The sequence below is a fragment of the Nesoenas mayeri genome (genome assembly GCF_963082525.1).
Source record: "Nesoenas mayeri genome assembly, chromosome: 3".
NCBI classification, from domain to species: domain Eukaryota; kingdom Metazoa; phylum Chordata; class Aves; order Columbiformes; family Columbidae; genus Nesoenas; species Nesoenas mayeri.
Genome location: NC_137544.1, coordinates 87540825 through 87556970, shown reverse-complemented (window position 1 = coordinate 87556970; position 16146 = coordinate 87540825). Strand labels below are relative to the sequence as shown.

At 54.7% G+C, this 16146-nt stretch overlaps 1 protein-coding gene across 1 annotated transcript; it reads right to left on the bottom strand.

Annotated features, from left to right (window-relative positions):
- Window positions 1-5198: 5198 nt before the first annotated feature.
- Window positions 5199-13659, bottom strand: TMEM151B (transmembrane protein 151B; the record flags this gene model as incomplete). The annotated part of the gene is made up of 2 exons (XM_080341847.1): window positions 5199-6635; window positions 13567-13659. The coding sequence occupies 2 exons, from the start codon at window positions 13657-13659 to the stop codon at window positions 5199-5201; spliced, it is 1530 nt and encodes a 509-aa protein (XP_080197973.1).
- Window positions 13660-16146: the final 2487 nt, after the last annotated feature.

Genomic DNA, 16146 nt, shown 5'->3' with positions numbered 1-16146 from the left:
TCCTAAACTTCCACTTAATGAACCTCTTCCTGCAGTCCCCTCTCCATGGACATCCATCAGGTTACTAAACAGCTCTGCAGCCTCTTGAGCATGAGTGGAGAGACAACAAAGAGGGCAGGGACAGGCTGGGCCTCTAAATTGTGCATTTTATGGTGAGTGGAAAGGGAGGGGAGTGTGCTTATTCAAAACTGGAAAAACACCAGCTTCCCCAACAACAATCTTGAGAATTTGACTGGTGTGTGACTCTGGAAGGCTTGGCCTTAGACATGAGATGAGATTCCCTCTACTCATCCTAACAAATACCCCTACAGCTGCTCAGCCCAAAACCCCTCTCTGAAATCTCCCTCCCTGGTGTAGTTTGCATGACATGCAGTGAGCTCAAGAGATACCACCAGGCTGGTTGGTGTCACTGCCTGGTTCTACGTGAACTGAGAGTTGGGCACTATCTGGGAAGCTTCCAGTGTGTGCTGAAAGATGGATAAACAGGTGGTGATGTGTCTTGAAGATCAGCCAACCCAGAGATTCTCACACTCTCATTCTCTCTCTTTTTCTAGTTCAGGAAATCTGGAGAGCTTTTAAGTACTCAGCAAGTATACCGGCAGCAACAGGAAATAGCAAATAACCCAAACTTATTGCCCAGCCTTGCAGCAGTGAGGACTAGCTCCTCCTAGGCAAGTATTAATGCCATGAAGTGCCAGGAAGAGAAGCTGGCAGCATTCCCACTTCACTTGTCCTGGTATGAGAGAAAAGCCTGCTGACAAGTGCAATGCTGAGCCTGACTTTCAGCCCATGGAAAGCTGCAATGGGTGAATGATGTATGGAAAAAAACAAAGCTGTCTGACTGCAGAGATCTTCCAGTTATTGCCCCCTTGTACTGGGAAGCACCCAGGTTTCACCTTCCCAGAAGGTTGTAAAGGCTGTCCTGCTTTCCTTGCATAAGGGGCCAGCAGCTCTGTGAACTTCGCTCAATTTGAAGAGATGTTTTGTACCACAAATGAGGACACAGCCAGCCTGACAGACCGAGGCATTGCTTGCACCTTTGGTCCTCTCCTCAGGCTCAGAGCACCAAGGATAGACTCGCTACACACGGAAAACCTCTGCAACATCATGCAAGCCAGGCTTTGCCCAGTAAGATCCTGGGAGAAAGAAGACACCTGGGATTGGTGACGAGATGGCTGCAGGGACCAGATAACGCCTGCTTGTGTTGGGAAAGCCATGGGGAAAAAGAATAGAGCCAATTAAACTCACCAGTCAATGGAGGAGAAGTAATGGGATTAAGATATAGCAGGGAGAATTCAGGTTAGATATAAGGGAGCAGGCTATCATGAGAGGAGCAGACTGGGCCATCGACTGAGCTGCCAAAGGAATCGTCGTCACGGGCACAGACACGGCAGAGAGCAGACACAAGTCCGCAGGGAAAGCAGACGCCTGACGGCTGCTCAGCCTGGAGCTGCAGCAGGGGGATGTCTGTCTGTGGGGGAGATGGGATCACTCCACTATGGAGAGGCTGTGTGCCAGAGCAGGGACAGACTGTCTTTGGCTTATCTGTGCTGATAACCTGAGATGCAAGGAGAATTAAATCAGATGCCCTTTGCCTAGGGCACTCAGGTCCTTGGCCAACACTCAGGAGGTAACCTATACATACACATCCCTTCTGCTGGCTGCATCTCACACTGAGGGTGTGAAGAGAGAGCTCAGCTGTCTGCCATGAACTTCCTTGCCTGGCTGGACGTGCTGCCCTGACATTGCAGGCAGGGAGAAGGAGAGGGAGCACAACCCCAGTTGCAGTGTGTCCTCTTCAGCTCCACCATTTCTCTCCCAAGCTATCAGGCAGCTCCTGTCCTTTCTTCTCGTTCCTGCTCCCCACCCATGGCCATGCGCACCATCCCCCTTTCCTGGGTCTAAGACAAGGCAGCAAGGTCTCCAGCCTGGAAAGAATGGAGTAGGCTGGACTGGGGGGACCACTCCATCAGGTGCAGTGGGGCAGGAGAGCCAAGAATACAAAGAAAGGATCTCCAAGAAATCCTGGCATGCAGTGGAGAGCATTAGTGAGAGAGGTCCCACTTCTCCTGAGCATGCTGTGGGTTTGCCAAGGCCACAGACTGCAGCACTGGGACTATGTCTGGGACCCAGCTGCAGCTGTCACTATGTGCATGGGGAAAGTGTTCAGCAGCAAGAAGACTCTGCATAGATCCTGCAGGCCAGAGCAGCAGCCATGCCCCAAACACACATGTACCCACATGGACAGACCACCTCCAGAGTAATATTTTGTGGGTGAAAATGGGGCCAGATGAATGAATTGAGGCAATCTCATGAAGACACCTAGAAAGAGACAAGGACAAGGTGCATGAAAGCAGAACACTACACTGCTGCAGGTGCTAAAAGATGGGGCACAGAGACCCTACTGATTTGTCCCTATTCTGAGAACTGTCTTTGCCCCAGGGAGCTAAAAGGCCTGCCAAACTTTTGATAAATCCATCTGTCCAAGGCACCTTGGAGGCTGGATACAGAAAGAGGAGCCATTGCAGACTAATTTAAGCAATGTGCAGGAGATTTCAAAGAGAACATGTTGGGAAGGACAAGCGGATGACATTTCTCACTAATGACCCATTGCAGCTCCACTGACTGAATGTCTCCTCATTCACCAGGACATAGGAGCACACACCATTATCTCCCCGGAGTCACGAGGACCCTCAGCATTGGCCTTGGCTTACATTAGAGAAGCACAAGCACACAGCACACCAAATGTCATCACTAAGCAAGAAAATCCCAGAGCAGTCAAGGGGGCTGTGGCTGCTTTCATCCAGCCCGATTCTGTGCCAATAGTGATGAGAACAAAACACAGGGAAGGATGTGCCCACACTAGAGACCTTATGCTTCCCTGTTCTCAAAGGGACCCTCTTATTTAAGCCAACACCTGGGTCTGGTAGTAAGAGGAGATTACAAGACAGAATCATAATGGAGTGGGATTTTAAGGGCCTTTCTGTTCAAATCACCATTGTTTGGAGTCTAGAACTTGAGATCCAGAAGGACAAGGGCAAGAGACAACAACCAGGCCACGCAAGGCACAAAGAGCAGGACAGGCCACTCTTGGGGCAGAGCCAAGCAGAGCCTTGCAATTCCCACAGGTTCTGGCCACTCCAGGCTTGCCAGCAGGAGACGGTTTCCAAAAGAGGACTGATGCGGTGGAAGGGTGCATTCACAGCCTCCCTGAGACCTGGGACGAAGCAGTACAGAAGCATGACTAGAGAAGCAGACCCTTCATTAGTAAGTTGGCAGGAAGAAGACCAGCTGAACTAAAGAAAATGCCTTACTGTTTGCTGTTACATCTTGCCATTCTGTGACAGATGCAGAGGTTGACACCAAGCTCAAATGCCCAAGTGCTAATGGACTTGATCTTGTCACCCAAGACCTGCTGTTCTCAGCCATTGTTAGCCCCAGTGGACAAGGGAAGCGTGGTGAGGCTGAAGAGCCGTGCTGTCTGGAGAAATCGCTGGCTGATTTGGCAAGCGCTCCTGCAAAGAGCTGACTGAAAAAGAGACAGCTTTTCTGAGAACAGAGACACGAAAGATCTGGGGATGTGTTGACGCAGAAGGAAAAGCTGGGTGCCTGCATGCTGCAGCCACTGATGCAGCTTCAGTGACATGAAGGCTCCTTGCCCAACATGAGCAAGATCCTTTCCAGAAGGACAGAAGTGCAGAGCTGGCCAATCTGCCCTGAAAAGATCAAGGCAGAGGAACCCAAATGCTAGTGGGCTACACAGAAGCCACCTCGCTTCTCACAGCCTGACACCTCACTGCAAAAACCTCTGTAATTCATACCGCTTGGTTTTAAGCAGGTTACCCTCTGATGTACCTCCAGCCTCTGTTCTGCAGAGCATCCGACACAGCAGACATCTCCCTGTCTCCTAGCTGTGGGTCGTGCACCCACGGTGAGGCCTCCACAGAAGGGGAATCACTTTGCTCCTCATTTCCCCATCCCAGGTGTCTGATGCTCCAATGTACTTTTGCATTTCTCCCTCCCAGCCCCTAGAGCTCTCTGACAAAACCAGGCTGCCAGGAGCCTGCAGCTCAGAGTCTGCAGGCAGAGCCCAGCCTGATCTCGTGCAAAATTCACCAACCTGCTGCTCTATCATCAATTGGTGAACTGCAGCTGAACCTACCAGAGCCTTCCTTGATGCTTGTCTGAACCAATTAGGACACGCTTCAAAGCCAGGAAGGGACCACAGCCACTTGACACGCCGCCTATTACCACGATGCTTGTCCCAGTGTCATTCTCTCCCCTTCGCCAGCTCACCAGGAGCCTCCCATTTTCTCTTTCCAGCTGAGCCCTCCTCCAGCAAGTGTATCAGTAGCATCACAGACCTCCGCTCCATCTGGGTTTGCACATTCATCCCTTCCTGGTGCTGCCTGCCTGCTGTAATCCCAAACCAAAAGCCCTTTACCAAGGGGACGATGACTCTCAGAGCTTGTGTGCTGAGCCTAAGGAGCCAAGCCTGGGACCCTCTGCAGGCGGTGCCATTTCCAGGAGGGAGAAGAGAGTAACAGTCGAAGCATGGTCTAAAAAAAAAAAATGTGGGGAGGGTGGGGAACGGTCGGGGGGAAGGGTAAGAGCTGGATTCGTCCGTTTTCAGCTTTTGCTCTAACCTGCTGCTCAGCTCCACATGCCTGAATGGCCCAGACCTTTAGGCATAGGCAGTTACACGCTGCTCCTAAGGGGCCTGTTCCCCTCCACCCTGCGAGGGGTCTCACTCCAGCACGGGCAGTGGGACGGGCAGAGGTGCAACAGAGCGCTTTCTGGTGGCTGCTGGTTCCTCGGAGCACAAGTCAGCCTGGAGTGAGGGCTGGGAGCCAAAGCACTCACCTCCCTTCATCAGGCCTGTCTTTTTATTCCCCATTTGGATCTTGATGCCATGAATTACGGTTTTGGGGTTGTTTTGTTTGGGTTTTGGTTTGGTTTTTTTGCATGTGGTGGTTGGTCTAGAGTTCTGTGCCATGTCCAGGGGAGCATCAGCACTCACCCCTCTGGGAGGTCAGAGCCACGGCGGGGGGAGCTTTTGCTGGCTGCCGGAGAAAGATGCCATGTCTGCTTCATCCTGATGTCCTCCTGGGCCATCTCCCTCCCCTGCACTCCTCTCCCCAAATCCTGCGCTGGCTCAAGCCAGGCAATGGACAATGAGGTCTCACCGCCCTCTGCTTTCACAGTGAGGTCTCCACGCAGGACCCGTTGCGGTGGAGGTGACGGTGGTCATGGTTCAGGCAGCCTTCATTTCGGTGCACGATGAGGATGGGGAAGTAGAGGGCATCCTGGTAAGTCGGGGGATCTTCCTCCTCCACAGTCACCTGGCTGGAGAGGCGGGTCTGCTCGGTGGGACAGCTCTGCTCATTCAGGCTCCCGCTCCGGCTCTGCCAGAGGCAGCTGCGTCGCGAGCCGTACAGGCGGCCCAGGGAGAAGCGGCTGCTGCTGAAGGGGATCCTGGGGCTGCCATTGCAGATGCTCAGGGCACTGCGGGAGAAGATGGAGGAGCTGCTTATAGTCCTGTGGCACCGCTCGCAGTTCTGCCGGTAGCCCCCATACCGGCAAGCGGAGTAGCTGGTGCAGCCGGAGAGCCCCACCAAGTCCATCAGGACCGCTTCCGAGTAGCTGGGCACCAGCTGCTGGTTGGATCGGATGTGCCACTCCAGCTCGGTGCTGTCCACCGTATTGACACGGGGCATCCTCCGGCAGAAGGAGCGCTCCTCGGCCGGTGTCACCGCCACATAGTCGAACCCAAAGAGTTTCTCCACATGGTAATGGACGTAGGAGGTGCGGTACTCATTTAGCACCCGCAGGGGCCAGGATAGGGTCAGCAGAGCCGCCACCCAGAAGACATAGTGGGATACATACCAAGGCAGGTTGTCTGGGTCAGAAAAGGCCACCATGTATTCCTTGAAGTCCACATTTTTGAGGTGCATCCCCTCCCTAGCCTCCATGTAGTCATCTAGGCCCTCATTCTCTGTGAAGAAGCGGGCCCGCTGGGTCAGGTAGGAGTTCTCTGACTCCACATTGGCAAAGCTGAAACACTTGGTGAAGCGGAGCCGTGTGGCTGGGTAGCTCTCCAAGTCAATGAGGTCCTTGGAGATGTCCTTAACTCCACAATTGGAATAATCAAACTCAGCCTCTGCCACATGGGTGTTGACCCGCTCGTGATACACTTGGGTGGTGGTGTAGGCATCCCCATTGCGGTAGCGGGTAACCTGCCGGGTCCTGCGGACATAGTGGTAGCTGATGGCCTTCCACCAGATGCAGGGGGTGGCCTGCTGCATCCGCTGCACACGCTCATGCACGCTCTCCACGTCCACTTTGTACTGCAGCTCATTGCGGGTGTAGCAATGCCAGCACTCCACCAGGTACACCACGTAGAGCATCACCAGGAAGGCCAAGGGGATATAAACATAGCCGTTGGAACAGGGGCTGTCGTGGTACATCATGGACTTGCCCTTGTAAGCGCTGTCAAAGGTCAGCCGGGTCACCTTGGTGACATGGCACCAGGTCATGGCTCCCATGCAGCCGTACATGAGGAGGGACAGCAGCAGGCATTTCCAGTGGGACTCTCGGCACAGGGACTTGCTGAGAGACTGCTTCACGGGCCGTTGCTGCTCCGGGGGACAAGGAGAAGGGGAGAGAAAACAAGAGAGGAGTCAGTAGGCTGCGGTGCCAGGGGGAAGGGGAGCAGGCAGCAGGGTGACCCAGCGGCACCTGCAGCTCTGTGAACGGGGACAAAACGGCAGATGCCACAGAGCTCCTGACCTCAGTGGGCAGGACAGAGGCTGGGATCTCTCCCAGGATGACAGTTCCACAGTGTGGGAAGCTGTCACCCCCGCTTCCCTTCTCAGCGCTCTGCCACTCCTTGGGAGACAGCCAGAGCCCAGCTGGATGTGGAGGAGAGCAGCAGAGGGCAACTCTGCATCCCCCTTCTTCAATGGGGAGTAATCCCCACCGCTGTTATGTCCCAGGGAGGGGTATTGAAGCACAGCAAGATGGAGGCTGGGGAACCTCCCCCACGTAACTCAGCTTCTGCACCCATCCTAGCAGCTCTAACTGATGGGTTGTCCCACCTGAACACCTCACCACAGCTCATCCCACTGCGCCTCTCACCGCTCACACAAGTCTCTCCCTCTTTCCCAGAAACAACCAACAGCAACATTCAGATTTCTCCTACCAAGGCAGCACAAGCAGCCTGAGGTGCCCGTGAGGCAGAGAAACAGACCTTCTGCAGCTGGAAAGGCCTCTGCTTCGTAACAGCGATTCCCACAACACTTGGCAGCCCAAGGGGCTCCGAAGTACTTCTCAAGTGCTTTAGAAACCACACAAATGGGAAAGTACTTTTCCATAACTGAAACACAGCCACCCCTGGTGGAAGAGAAAACAAATATGGAATAATGTCCTAAAAGGTGCCAAGGCTGGAAGAGAAGAGCACCTCACTGCGACTTGGGTGTTAAAGCCCACATTTCCGAAAAAACAACTCCCAGGTTTTTCATGGTGAGGAAAGAGCAGGACTTCAGGCACAGGACTTTTGAAAGAAATCATACTGGTCCCTTCACCATAGAAACCATGCGAAGTTTTACAAACACCCAGGAAAAATTCTCACTTAAGGAAACCTCTGTCACTGTTTGCAATACCCTCAGGTCTCAAGTATTGATGCAGCTTGGTCGGTGGGACCTGACAGTATCACACCCAAAGAGAGAGAACATGCAAAGAGGTTATTTGCTTTCTTACACAAAATACTTCACCCAGCACAAATACCATCCAACCCAGCCATCTCCAAAGGTGTGACCTGAGGTTGGGGCAAGAACCCCAGTCTTGTGCAGATGCCACTAAACTCACCAAGAGGCTTTCAGCTTTGGTTTCCCTCCACAACTGCATGCAGCACAGCTCCTGAGCTCACCTCTGCTGTTGTAGGGTCTAACACCAGCTGTGTAGACACTACTCAGGGCAGTGAAGTCCAAGCCTGGTCCCATCCCTCCTCCATTCCTGAGCACACTGGGCTGGAGAGGTCTTTAATCCAAGGATCCCAAAGAGCTTAATGGGCTCGAGCTGCTAGAAAGCAGGAGGGGTCACTTTCACTCTTGCATGAAAGGGGAAATTAAAGCAAGAACCAGAGGTCACAATGTCACTGGAAGGTCTAGGGACAGGTCTGGGCCTCTTTTTTCCTCTAAGAAATCCCCCTTGCTCTCCCTGAAGAGCCCCTCAGCCCAGACTTGGTCCCCTGAAATCCCACATGCAGAGGTTTGCATCCCAGAGACAGGGAGCTTGCCTTCCCACCCGCCCAGCAGCCAGCCTGCGATGAGCAGAGGGGTGGCAAGGGGGAGCCCTGAACATCAGTAGCACTGAGTCCACCTTTTTGGGGCAACTGGCTGCAAGTGAGAGCCAGTGACAGAGAGCCAGAGCCCAGGACAAGCAGATGGGGTAGCACTGGTCTGCAGGCAACAGTGAGGTGTGCAGGGTGGTTCCGCTCAGCAGCTCCAGCACGGACACATGTGCACCCCAGTCTTCCCAATGCAACTCTCCACAGAGGCAGCCTTATGGTCATGGGGCAAGAAGGGAACCCCAGGTAAGAGAAAGGAGAACAAGGAGAGGAAGGGAGGGCACCCAGCAGGCAGAGGCACTGTGCTGTGCCCTCCCAGCTGAGATCCACGCTGCAGTTACAAGCGAGCTGCCCGCATCACTCTGCCTTTAGTCGGCTGCAGCACAGCTCTCCGGTGCTGGACTGCTGTGCCACCACCCCGGCAGCTGAAGGTTTCCTCTCCCACTGCTGCCTCCTGCGTTACAAATCGTCCCTGGCAGTGGCAGCCCTGCCTGTGAGGGTATAAGGGGACTGCTCAGCCAAAGGAGGAGCTCAGGGTTCTGAGCAGGAGATGCAAAGGCACACGCTAACCCTGGGGTGTCTGTGGGGTGAGAGGGCTTGCACAGAAACAGTGCCTTGTTTGGGGGGGTGGGGCAGGATCTGCAAACGGAGCACAAGGAATAAAGCAAAGCATTCAGCTCCCTCATTTGACAAACTGGCAAAGGGGCACCAGGGAGGCAGGTTTTTGGCCAGGTCCATCTTGGAAAAACAACTTCCACCTCCCAGTTGCTCCCCAGCCCCTCACATCTCACGCTGCCTGCATCCTCCCGCTCAGGAGAAGGGTGATGCTGACTGCCGCCCTGCGGAGATGGAGGCAAGCCCGCTGTGGTTACCCACCCGGGGCAGGGTGGCAGGGAATGCAATGCAGCCCGGGCTTGGTTCCAGGAACTGTGTTAGCAGGGCTCTAGTCCACACATTAGTCTCCTCCTAGGACTACGCAGCATTTAGATACTGCAGCGCTTTTACAGGGTCACGCTAACCCCTGCTGTAAACTGTTTACAACCCAGGTTTGTCCTAGGCTTTTGAGGTAAAACACATACACACCGGCCATGCTGGTGGGGTTTCTGAAAGATGAACAAATGTCAATGACAGGGGATACAACCACAGCAGTGACGGAGGAGGAGCCAGCTGCAGAGTCTAATCCCAGTAGGAACTGCAGCATCCCTGCTTCTCTCCCAGGCTGCAAAGGGCTCACAGGAGCAAACAACTAGCTCCATGGCTTCCCCCCTGCAGAAGCAGCTGAATAAGGTTGCCTCCTTGAGCTCTTAACTAGCCTTGGAGAAGTCCAGCACAACAAACATGCAGATGAGAAAGCTGGGGAAAGGGAAAACCTTTCTGTCCCAGAACAGTGTCACTGGGAGGAGAGCAGGTTCTGAAATAAACGCCATCGTCATCTGCCCACTGCAGTCTGATGGAACGAGGCGAAAGGCTTGCCCTACTTCACTCCAAACAGGGTTTCTCTCCATCACCAGCAGCCTCCCCCATTGCTCAGGCTTGAGCACTGGAGAATGGTAAGCAAATCCGCTATTGCAGGTGCACCTGAACATCTCTGCAGTGCTAGAGGGCAGAACTGGCCCAACCATGGCTTGGCCAACCCCTTCACGGGACCCCCATCAACTGTCTTCTCTGTGCTTCAGTTCACCACGTAGAACACACAGGACAACCCTCACCAAGTGCCTGGGCACTGACTGTCACACACATTGGGAAGGGCACGGTGCAGCCTGCTGCCACAGCCTCCCCTCCCTCATACACAGCATTTGCCTCTGACGTTGCCCCCGAGGTGAAAGGAGATGGAGTCCTACACCTGCAACCGCTGCTCTGGGATGAGCAGGAGGGGATGGAGGGGATGACTTATGAGCAGCCATGAAGCAAATGGGGATGCCCACAATGCACAGGACAGAGGCAGTAGTAGAAAGGGCCCCCACCACTGCTTGCACTAAAGGCCTTTGAGCTCTGGGGAATCCTCTCCTCAAAAAAAGCCTCAAGTGGATAAACCTGCCTAGAGCCCTGGTGGCCAAGCACATGGACCAAAATACCTTCATATCCCCTACAGCCTTGACCCTGCAACTTTCAATACTAAACAACTCCAGAAATCCTTGAAGCCCTGTAAAGCACCTCTCTGAAATAGCCTGTCCTTGGCCCCATCTACTGTCCCTCCATTTAACAAGTATTCCTATGTCCTCACCTCCTACACTTCTCACCTGCTTCTACCTGCAGAGACCAGCCTGAAATCTCCATTTCACTCCCACAACACTAAGCCCTCACTTTACAAGATGCTCCGGGGTTCACAGGGTTAGGTGTCCTAGAGACAGCCTTCTATGGGACCAAAAAAACCCTATTAAAAAAAGCCCCAGAGAAGCAGCTTGAAGGCACAGGTAGCTCGTGAGTGCCAGGCTGTGGCAGCAGCTCACAGGAGACTCCAGTGGGACTCCTGAGCATCAGTTTCCATGGCTCTGCCCTGCCAATCTGCTTACATCATGCAACAAATGAATAAGCCCTGTTCCCTTTAACCTCAAATTCCCAGAACAAGGCAGGTGGAAAGGACCCAGACATTTCTAGGAACTGTCATCATCTTCCAAAGCCCTCGACAGACATTGACAACTCCTGGTCAGGATGGCCCCAGCAAACCCCCACATCACTCCCCACATGCCTATCGCCCAAATTCGGGAACTACCTGCCTAAAAGAAAGAACTGGCTCCGCCCCAGGCTGGCAGTGTTGCCAACTGCAGAGGAAAGGGGAAAGCTGAACACCAATGAGCCAGGGAACCCTGCCAGCAGTCAGCTCTTGCAATGGTACCAAGGTCTCCATTTTACACAGCAACTTGGAGGAGGACTGGTTCCTTCCATCGGATCCCACCTGACCAGCAGGACAAGGGCAGTTTTTTGCTTGTTCCCAGGCTTAAGAGCTTGTCCCTTGGTATTTCCTGCCCTCCAAGGTGGAAATGCATTGCTGAGTGAGATTCAGCTCATCACTATTAAGTGGTGCATGCATGTGATGCCAACAGGGAACAGGGCTCAGTCAGCTCTGGCCAGTAGCTCTTGCTATTTGCCTTGCTGGGACAAGCTGAGCAGCACCTGAAGCTCCGCCTGGCTCCTACATACAATGACCTTAGATAAGTCACGGTGAGGCAGCTTCAAACAGGACAGAGCACATTTCTCATTTTCTAGTCCCCAAACATCCCCTCTAGTTCCCTGCCAGCCCTGGCCAACAGACTCTTACAGGTGGGATTCAGCCATACTCCTGGGATGTTCAGCAATGCTGGCACCAGCAGTTGGTCCTGATAGACATGAGGACATCACACTGTCAGTACAGTCTTACACAGGCACTACAGGGGAGCAGGACCACCCTCACCTGAAGAAGATTGCCCTACATCAGCCCATGAATCCAAGCTCCCCACTAAGGTCTCTCCTCATTGCATCAGATGAGACACCATGGCACTGTCAGAAAAGGCTGCAGCTTCCTTCTTCTCCACCAGCTGCTTCATGCAAGTCTGTGATAGCTTCTGGCCGTGGGAAGCGTGCCTTTAGCCTAAACAGTGCAGGTCATGGACTGCAGCCCTTCTGTCTGCTCCCACAGGGTAAGATTATACTGACACCCTAGTTGGCAGCCACCACAGAGCAATCAAAGTCCAAACGATCTTCTCGTAATCCCTGCGAGCCAGGGGACACTATAGGCAAGGGAAACTCACCCAGGCACTGCTCCTGCTACGCTTCTTTCATTCAAACCAGCTCTTGCTCTGGCACCTCTCAAAAGCCACTGTGCTGTCTTGAATGTAGCACCAGAACTGCCAGGGCACTGGGGGCAAGAGACCATGTCCCAGCATGGCACAAGCAAGTCCTCATGCCAAAAAGGTGCCTTAGAGTTTAGCTACCCTGGTCAGGATCTGTTTGGAATGCCGGGGCTCAAGGCACCCAGGGGCTGTTGAACGGAAGCAGGAAGAGAGGAACAGCCGCAGAGTATACAGTAATTGTACAGCTTCCCAGTCCTTGAACTTCAGCATTCCTCTCCTGCAATTATTTATATCTAAATATAAGTCTGTATATATAGAATAACCGTGCATGGGCATGCATGTTCTTCCTAAGCAAAGGAGGCAGAGAATACCAGAATTATGCAGTGCTTGCTAACCATAGCTCCTCAACAGCAGAGGACAAGTGATGCACCAGCTTCTGAGACCCCGTCAAGCTGCCCTTTGAGCTGTGGTCTCATGAGCGAGGACAACCCACCACACCAGAAGAATGCTGCCTTCCTACGTTGCCTAGCTGCCCTTCATGGGCCACCGGCCCTATGGCATAAGGTGGGTCTTGCTAGTCAGTGCAGTTGCTTTCTCTCTCCTTGGGAAGCCCAGGCTGCAAGCAAGAGCTGTGGGGGCAGACTAAGGGATTCAAACACCTGTCTTCCCATGCTGCTCCCTCCCTATGCACAGAGCACTGCTGCTCCTGAACCTTTTTGGCATTTGCTGCCTGGACTCCAGAAAGTCATCAGCTTAGGCAGGACTGCATCATACCTGGAAGCAAAGCTGTGCTGGTACCTGGCCTGCCCTATTCTGCACCTTCTGCCCCCTCCAGCCAACCTCCAGCTGAGAGCAGCCACCAGCTATAGCCTCAGACTTCTCCACATCCCCAAGCCCTCTCCTCTGCTGCCTGCCGCAAATCCCCTCGCAGTGACCCAGGCAGCCGTGCTACCTCCTGGCACCCCACAAGCCAGAGCGCAGGAATGTGGGGGCCTCCATATCCATTTCTCCCAGACATAACAACCTCTTCTTATTGCAGTAAAGCCAAGCAGTGCCTCGCGCTTCTGTTTTGTGATTTTCTCCCTTTTCCCTACACCCCAGACACCCCCGGCCCGCTGCGGACGGCGCGGGCTGCTGCGCCTCTTCCAGCTCCGGAGGCACCGCGGCGAGCGATGCGGAGCGGGACCGGAGCGACAGGCAGCCTGCCGGCGGCGGGGACCGACGGGCGGGTTTCCTCGCCCCCCCTCGCCGGTGCGCACCGCAACCCCGGGGCTGAAGGAGAGGAGAGGTGCTCCCGGCGAGGGGGTCCGTACCTGTGCGGGCAAAGCCCGGCCCGGCCCGCGGCGGGGCTGTCAATGAGCGCGCCAAGCAAAGCGGGCGGGGAGGGAGGGTGGTTGGGGGCAGCATCGGGCTGGGGCGGGGGGGGGGGGGGGCGGCCGCTCTCCTCACCTCCTCTCGGGCCCCCTCCGCCTCCTCCTCCGGAGGCACCGGCGTGCTGCTGCCTCCCTCGCTGGCGGCGGCCGCCGAGGCCGGGGGGGACATGGCGGCGGCGGGGGAGCCCCGCTGGCGGTGCCTGCGGGCTGGGCAGCCGCATTATCCCGCCCGCCGCCGGGCGCTGCTGCCTCGCCGGTCGCCGGGCGGGCGGCGGGGCGGCGCGGCGGGCGGGCGGCGCGGCGGCATGGCCCCCAGCCGCGGCACCGGCGGCAGCGCTCGCCGCCCGCCGGCCCCCGGCCCCGCCGCAGCGTAGCGCCGCTCCCGCGCCCGCTCCCGGCGCGGCGGAGGGCGGGCAGAGCCGCGGTGGGAGGGCCGCGGCGGAGGCGGGGGTAGCGGGATGGGGATAGGGATGGGATGCGATGGGATGGGGTTAGGGATGGGGGCGCGGCGGAATTCGCGCCCGCCCCGAGCGGGGCGGCGGGTGACCTTGAGAGGGTGGCGGGCAGGCAGGGAGCCCGGTGCGGTCGCCCCTCGGCAGCGGACCAGCCGTCCGGGCGCTGCCGGGAGAGGGTCGCTCTCCCAGACACACCGAGAGTGCGTTAGGCTGTTCGGGGCGGCCCGATGGGGAGGCGAGGGGTCCCATGTGTGTTCGAGTGGGAGAGCTCAGAGGACCAGGAGCACTTTGCGTGAGCTCCGTCTGTTTTTCTAACCCGTGGACAGCCCCAGCTGGTCTGGGGGGTAAGGCCGACCATCAGCACTAGTACTGGCATTCAGGGGGAAACCTTAGGTTGGGCAGCACGTTTGCTGCTGTGATCTCAGTCAGGCCCAAGGATGCTCAGCTAGGTACCACAGAGCTGACTGCAGTGTATTTCACCCACAGACATGACCCACTTGGTTGCAGGGACGAATGGGGAAGTTTCTTCAGACCCTCCATCTAAACTCATGGTAGCATCCTCAGGGGACACACACACAGAGCTCAGGAAGGATTCAGATTCATCTAGGTCCAGCTATTGTAGGTAGAGCCCAGATTCCTGGACAGTCTGGGGAAAGTAGGTGTCCTTGCAGGTCCTTCCCCAGATCCAAACTGGAGAAAAGCATGAGCTGAAAAATTTGCTGGAAATTGCTTCACTCTTTCTGAGCTCAGAGGCTCAGCCTCGGTGTTGGGATGAGTGGTTTGCTCTTGCCCACTCTGTTGCCTGGGTTGGGGAAGAAATGGTCCATAGGCCTGGTGCTTTCGCCCAAGGACACACAGCCGAGGGGAATTGCCAGCCACTGCTTCCTCCAGGAACAGGCGTGGCAGCCAGGGGTGCTACTGAAGGAGCTCATCTTCAAAAGAGGCCGGGGATGCGTTTCCTCTCGCCTTTCCCCTGTTTCCATGGGAACAACAGCACACAGGAGCAGCCTGCTCTGAATTTCACTGCCTGCTGCTCAGGCACCCCCTGCCCAAGGCAGGCCTTGGCTCTCAGGGGCTTCAGACCCATCCTCATGTGATGGATCCCATGCCTCCAAGGAGAGCTCACCAGTGTGTGTGTGTGTGTACCGTGGCAGAGCAAGGCAAAAAGGAGCAAGCCTGGAGCTGCCAGGGTTTCTGTAGCAGCACTCCATGCTATTGCATGCATACTAATAGCCAGTTGCAAGTAGTTTGCATACATACATGCATTTCTGCTTTTTATAGTGGTAAGGACTCCTGGAGGAAGTGACCTCAGCTAGACTAAAAGGTGCCTGTGGGATGATCACCCTTCAGGAACAGCTCTAGTTTTCTCTCAGAGATGGGAAAAAATGAGCAAAGCAGAAGGGCGGAGGGGAAAAAAAGGTGATATGAGTTTATATCTCCATTCACTTTTGATTTAATGTTAACTTTGGACTTGTAGATGCTACATGCATTCCATGGCAAGGAGCTCCACAGTACATTCAGAGACTCAAGGAGCGGCTTCCTTCTGTGCGTCCATTTTGGGCTTGTTATCCGCTAAGACTAAACCTTGGGAAGTGGGCTGCTGTCACCCCTATGGAGTCACCCACAGAGAGCCCTGCAATTCATCCTCCACCAGAGGATTCAGCAGCTACATCTGAGCCAGAATTAGGACTTGTATCAGGCATCTTTGGTACTGGTTTTCTGTGTCTTGGAGACAACACTGTCAAACACACCACCAGCTATGCTGGTTTCGAGCTGAGATGTCACAAAGCATTCCTATACCCTGCTCTGGCATAACTGAAGTTGTACAAGTTCTCAGCCATTTTATGTGGGAAACAGGCAAGTGGCAGGTTTTGACTCTCAGATAGGAACCCAAGGGCATGGCTAATAATGTGTCACAAAGAGCACAGGATACTCCTGAAAATGGGAGAAATAAGACTATAGGATGCATTACTCCATTTGGAAACAGAAGCAAGAAGGCCAATATTCAAGATTGTGCTCTGTGTCACCATCACAGGGACAACCTGGGAATCCTAATTATAACACACTGCCCTGAACACTCAACTCCTCTTTCTCTTGAGGGCAAAAGACAAAAACATCTTTGTTTTAAGATGTGAGAATCCCCACCAGTTATTCTTGTAGTTTTCAGGATGCTTTACTGTTAGATCATGTTAGAGAGTGGA